This window comes from Notothenia coriiceps, unplaced genomic scaffold (genome assembly GCF_000735185.1).
Source record: "Notothenia coriiceps isolate Sejong01 unplaced genomic scaffold, NC01 NC01_scaffold00012620, whole genome shotgun sequence".
Classification (NCBI taxonomy): domain Eukaryota; kingdom Metazoa; phylum Chordata; class Actinopteri; order Perciformes; family Nototheniidae; genus Notothenia; species Notothenia coriiceps.
Window position 1 is genome coordinate 292146 of NW_011345321.1, and position 6651 is coordinate 298796.

Consider the following 6651-nt stretch of genomic DNA (forward strand, 5'->3'; position numbering starts at 1 on the left):
CCAGTTTCACATTGCATATGCATTTACTTGTTGGAAAGCAAATAAGTACATTTATCAAATAAAATGCTGTATCTCAAAGATTTGCCGTTTTATACATAGACTACTCTACATGAAATAATGATAAACCAATATTAATGCGTTAATTTGACGTTTTGAGGATAATCATTGTACTTTTACCTAAAATAAACGTTTTACCCTTTGACCTCTACAGTGTACTTCAATGTAAAGAAAAATGAATTTCTTCCTTTACTGCTTTTGCTATTCATATATTGTGTTGAAGTAGCCTACAGCAAATCATGATCCTTTCTGGTGTTATTATGAGCCCTTGTTTACTTGATCAGCAATTGTAATTTATTTGACATAAAGGCTTTTACTTACTGCTATTTTTCTTTCCACCCCGTCTTCCGCATAATTTCCTTTAACTGCCTGACTAACATACCAATCCTTCAGTTTAGGCTTTTAATAGGTACTTCAGATACATCTACTGGCACGTGGTCCTATGTAATACAGGCATGTAAGTGATTGAATCAGCTAATTAATTACCATGTGGAGATTTTTTTTTTTAAGTAACACTATTAGCAGCACGATTAAAGTTCCACAATCAGTTTATCTAATAAACCATTTGCTCTAACAAAAGTACAACAGTTTGCTGCAGAGCCAAACGTGCCCCTGTTGGTGGACCACTGGAAGGCCATTGGTCGATGGGGCAGCCTATTTGCATATACCGGGGCTTAAAGTCCGACAGCGAAGTCACATTACCACAGCAGTGTTTCGACCTAACACAGCACAAGTGGTGGATTTTATGCACAATTCGTGACTTTCGTGACAGCACTCTTTAACCCTTCAACATGGGATTTTGCAAGATTGCAGGAGTTAGGGTGTGCATTGTACTTTCTTTATTTGTATACTCTGTTCGGTGTACAACTACAAGATATTTCACCTATGAAGAGGATGCACCCGGGACGGATATAGGAAATCTATCCCAAGATTTAAAGATTGATCCAGCTGAAGACTCCGACACATCGTTCCGCTTCATGCAGGAAAACAACTCCTCTGTGATTGAAATGAGGGAGATTGACGGACTTCTGAGTGTGGCAGAAATAATTGACAGAGAGCAGCTCTGCCCGAGGTCTCCGCGCTGCTTCATCAGCTTCGACGTTGTGGCCTTCTCCAAAGAAAAGTTTCAACTCATCCACGTGGAAATCGAGGTGAAAGACATCAACGACCACTCTCCTCATTTTTCGCGCAACGAGACACAGCTGGAGATAGTGGAGAATGTGCCTCTGGACTCAAGGTTCCCACTGCAGGTTGCCCTCGACCAGGACGTGGGTGAAAACTACATCCAAAGCTACAACATTTCCGCTTCTAATAATTTCGCCATTGAAGTGCGCGATGGGGATGATGGAGTGAAGTTTGCTGAGCTGGTGCTGGTGAGGGAGCTCGACCGGGAGGTGGAGGACTTCTACACCATCGAAGTGACTGCAACTGACGGAGGGGTGCCTTCAAAGTCCGGGTCTATGATTGTAAACATCAGGGTGCTGGACTTTAACGACAACAGCCCCACGTTTGAACACAGCTCGCTGAAAGTTGAGTTGTATGAAGACTCCCCGGTGGGTCACCGAGTTCTCAAAGTGCACGCTTTTGACCCCGACCACGGTGTTAACGGTGAGGTGACGTACGCGTTTGCTGACGTGCTGTCACCTGAGACTGGACGCCTTTTCCACGTCGACCCTTATTCCGGGGACGTGACTTTGAAGGCGCTGGTTGATTATGAGAAAAGGACGTCATACGAGCTGAATATCAAAGCCTCAGATTCGGGCGCAAACTCTGTCCCGTCCAGCTGCAAAGTTGTGATTGACATCGTGGACGTGAATGACAACGCACCTGACATCAGCATCAAACCGATGACTTCCAGCAGTGATGGAGTCGCCTACATTACAGAGGCTGCAGCTGCAGAGAGCTTCGTGGCTCTGATCAGCACCTCGGACAGAGACTCTGGCTCCAACGGGTACGTGCACATAAGCCTGCTCGGGCACGAACATTTCACCCTGCAGCAGGCATATGGGGACTCTTTCATGATAATTACCAGCACTACTTTAGACAGAGAGAAGATCCCAGAGTATAACCTGACTGTGATTGCAGAGGATCTGGGAAGCCCACCCTTCAAAACTGTAAGACAGTACACCATCCGTGTAACAGATGAGAATGACAACCCCCCTCTGTTCAGTAAGTCACTTTTTGAAGTTTCAGTAATGGAAAATAACATCCCAGGTTCATATGTTACAACTGTTGTCGCTCGAGATCCTGATGTGGGAAAGAATGCCAAAGTCTCATACAAACTCATAGATGCAGAGGTGCGAGGAGGAGCTCCAGTGTCCACTTATGTTTCTGTGGATTCCCTCTCAGGGTCTTTGTACACTTTGAGGTCTTTTGATTTTGAAACTCTACAGCAGATTGAGCTGGTCATCCAAGCTGAAGACAGAGGTTCCCCCTCTCTTTCAAGCACATCAACAATCAGAATAAAAATTGTGGATCTGAATGACAATTGTCCTTACTTCACCTTCCCCGTCCTTATGAACGACTCTGCTGATATCCCTCTGCCTTTTAATGCACCTGCTGGCTACCTTGCCCTTCGCGTCTCAGCTGAAGATGAGGATGAGGGAGTGAATGGCGAGCTCCACTACCAAATTGTACAAGGTGACCCACATATTTTTACATTGAACAAAGACACTGGAGAAATTGCTTTGAAACAATGGCTGACGTCTGAAATTGGAGACGTGCTCGAAATGAAAATCGCCGTGAGTGACAATGGCAGGCTCCCGCTCTCTAGCAGTGCCACCATTAGGTTTATTGTCTCAGACACACAGCCCTCCGAAGACCAAGTTGTCATTGTGTTGCGGTCAAGTGATGAAGAAGGCACTGGCTTTGATGGCTCGCTAATAGTCATCATTATGCTCAGCGGTGGTTGTGCATTGTTGCTGATTGCAATAGTGGTTGTTGTTGTGACATGCAAACTCAGCGATGGGGGGAGAAACCGAGGCTCCAAGAGAGAAGTGTGTCACAGCATGTTCGACAGCAGGCCCATGCCCATGCTCGGCTCAACAGAACCCAACATTTACACTGGACCAAGAGGTTTCTTCCATGAGAGAACCTCTTCATCTCTGGATGATTCCTGCCTGTATGAGGAGAGAAGTGGGGACGCTGAAACAAAGGTGAGTCAACTAAGAGAGTATTTCATTTTCATATGCATATGATGTTCCCCAGAGCTGCCTTGATCTCTGTGCCAAAAATGGAAGCTAAGCTCTGTGCTGTCATTTTGTTTGTTGTCTTAGATGTTCCTGCCCTCCAAGCATTTCCAACCAACATCTGTGTGGCGAGGTGACAAATACTGCTTGCAAGTGAGGTAAGACAACGAAATGTGATTTATTTTCTCAGATATGATGTGCTTTATTCACAGTGAAATCTCACTGAACACAGAGGGTACTTAACATGCAACATGCATGCATTATGTTGCTTTTGGCATTGCAGTGGAGTGAGGTTGGATGGGGGGATGAAAACAGGCCTTGTGTGTGGAAAAAAAATACATCAATAATCAAGCTAATGTGGTGCAATGGTGGCTCATACTGTATCTGTTGATTGTATTTGCAGTGGCATTGGCAACAGCGACCAACAGAGCGTGAAGGACAGCGGCAAAGGGGACAGTGACTTTAACGACAGTGACTCTGATATCAGTGGTGACGGAGGGAAAAAGAACTTCAGTACCTTCCAACCAAAGCTAAAAAGTGAGTTTTCCACTCTTAATTTTTGAAATTAAACACTACTGAATTAAACATAAATATTACTCAGACTGACATAAATAATACATTTGAGTAAAAGCTTCATCAAAAATGTCTCATCTTTATTTAAAAAATATTTTCCCCTTTTATTTTAGGTTCATCCAGCACTGCTCACAGCTTGTCTGGGGAGTGCCAGAGCACGTATGGTGTATTACCACCACAGAGCTTTAGAGGATCCGGGGATAATGCATACACAATTGGCTTCGCCCCAGTACCAGTGTTCAACAATCTTCACAGCTATCCCAACTTTTGGAAGGACTCTGGTTATGGCACAAATCGCCCAAAATCCAGAAACAGCATGCAGACCTTCTCTACCGGGACCCTTCCTTGTTATTTCCCTCAGCAGCATTGTGAGGCAAGTGTTCGAGGAACTGAAATCCAAAACCAGAGTCCACATTTTGTAACTGTGGCTACGGCCCTCGAGGTTGCAACCATCTTTTAAAAAATGTGTTGAAAAACGAAATGACCTGAACCTGTTTTGTACATATTTTTGAAACTGTAATTGCTGTTACTACAGGTGTACATATTTGTGTACTTGAGGAATTATTGTAAAAAGTATTATTGATCACTATTTAAGTGTACTGTATTCTATGATGCACACTGGTGTCCCTTTTTCCAATAAAAGTCTGATTTATATCTTAAACATTTTTTATTTATTCCACAAATGTTATCAAATTGTTTTACAAATACAAGATACATCAATTCATCTAAGACATATTTCATTTTGAAGAATAAATATCACTCCCTTGCTAGTTGAAACTCCATTCTGAATTTGTAAACATGTAAAACCCCCTCTAGTTTGAATCTACATGATCAAGACTCGAGTCAGTGATGATCAGATGTAAAATCTCAAGCTGCTGCATTACCTGGGAGACTGGCTTTGAAGAGTCTTAGGTTGCTCCGTTGAGTTTCTTGCATGCAAATGAGAGAGTAGAGCTGGTACCGAAGGGGAAAATGAAGTATAAACCATTATTGCTACAAAATCATGCTGGGTGCTGTCAAGCCTGCTTCGATTCTTCTAAATAATTTACATCACCTTAAACAACAGTGTACATATTAGACTTCTTAAAAAATCTGTGACTTTCATTTGTTGCTATGACAGCAAATGCTGAGCTCTGTATTGATTTGGTTGTCAAATGGGGCAAACAATACACAGGATGATGTAGAGTTTCCTCTTATTAAACTCTATCTTAATACTCTGACATTGATAAGGCTCTACCCATAGCTTTGCTGTCCTATTTGCAGAACGGGTCACTTTTATTCAAAACAAACCATGAGTATGTAGGGCAAGTACAAACTGTCTCTGGTCCGGAATGATTTATTGATGAAACATTGATGTGTGCACAAACCATAACCAACACTGACAAACATCGCACTGAACCCTGGTTAGTGGTCGTTGACTGAGCTTACTTGTAGCTGTTGCATACAAATTATACAACATTTGCTTTAGTTTCTTATGTACGTCTCCCAAAATAGAGCAGCAACATCATTTTTGTAAATCCAGGACACACAGATGCAAGAAACCAGAAAGTCTGACTAAATTATGCAAGATAAAATCTATTAAATACATCTCTCAATCAAGGGACCATGTCCATGGGGAGGTGAATGTGTTTTCACCAACAACTTCATAGGCCGACTTTAATATTGCTTTTCATCAACACTTTAGACTCTGGAGTTAAGATACTGAAAATATGCATTTATATGCTATTAAATACCTGCTGATTTATATCTTCCCATGGACTATTTTGTTACAGTATTTTGTCCTCATTAGTTTTTAAGGTCACTTTAAATGAGCTTTTGATGTATGAAAGCAACTGAGACAAGAGTAAAGGGTTGTTACAAATTACATAATAGCTATCTAAGGGCCAGTCCTGAAAAGAAAATAAATAGTTTCCAAAACTGCTGCCAAGGAAGTGCTATCAGTGGAAACTGACGAGAGAAAAGAGCCATTACTTTTTTTTTGTTTTCTGTTCATCTGCAGGAAAATGGGCTAAGAGCAGTGCTCATTTGCATAAGCATAAATACCTGCTTTTTTATATCCTTGATCAAAACTGGAATAGAGTGGATATAACTGTAAAGCACTAAACAGAGTTCTCACACATTACCACCATTTCGCTCATGAATATAGGACATTGTTCAAACATTTTTTTTCCTATTTAAGTGGTTCTGATCACCTCTTCTAAAAGATGCAATACCCCTGGTCTACAATGTCACAACAGTTTTGGAAATTGCAAAGTTATGAACTTTATTTTAGGCATAGAGTCCACTGAGGACTCAAGGCCATTTGGTACAAAAGGCACGCAATAAGAAAGAAGGTCATATTTGTGCCCCTAGTGATGTGCGCTGGTCTGACAGATAGCCAATTGCACAGAGAGGGGAAATGCATTTATCAATCAATACAATATGATTCTCTTCATCACTGCTTTGTGTGCTCCTTGTAGGTCAAATAGTTGTGCATTGACCTGACAATTTGTGCCACAAAGTATATTCATCTGCACAGTTTGGTATTACATTTGTGTCTGTTTGAAAAGTCACTGCTGGCAGACACTGTTTTCTTTCATATCAAAATGGACTCCACAATAATGTTGTGCAGCAGCTCTAACAATAATCTCCCTAGGTAAAAGAAAATGGACATTTCAAGAGCTGTTTTTCAGCTTATCAGGAATCCACTGACAAATGAGTTGGATCTGCCGATGTCACTTCAAGCCTTCGCACCTGGTGTTTGGTTTATTTTTGACAAATGGCTAACTGTAGGACTGTGATTATGTTGTTATAGCCTCTTAGCATCTCAACTTGAAGTCCCCAGTGTGCCGAG

At 41.8% G+C, this 6651-nt stretch overlaps 1 protein-coding gene across 1 annotated transcript; it reads left to right on the plus strand.

The window, feature by feature from the left end:
- The first annotated feature begins 848 nt into the window (after positions 1 to 848).
- LOC104947529 (protocadherin 8) lies at positions 849 to 4278 on the plus strand. The gene is made up of 4 exons (XM_010773575.1): positions 849 to 3212; positions 3333 to 3403; positions 3649 to 3782; positions 3932 to 4278. The coding sequence occupies exons 1-4, from the start codon at positions 849 to 851 to the stop codon at positions 4276 to 4278; spliced, it is 2916 nt and encodes a 971-aa protein (XP_010771877.1).
- Positions 4279 to 6651: the final 2373 nt, after the last annotated feature.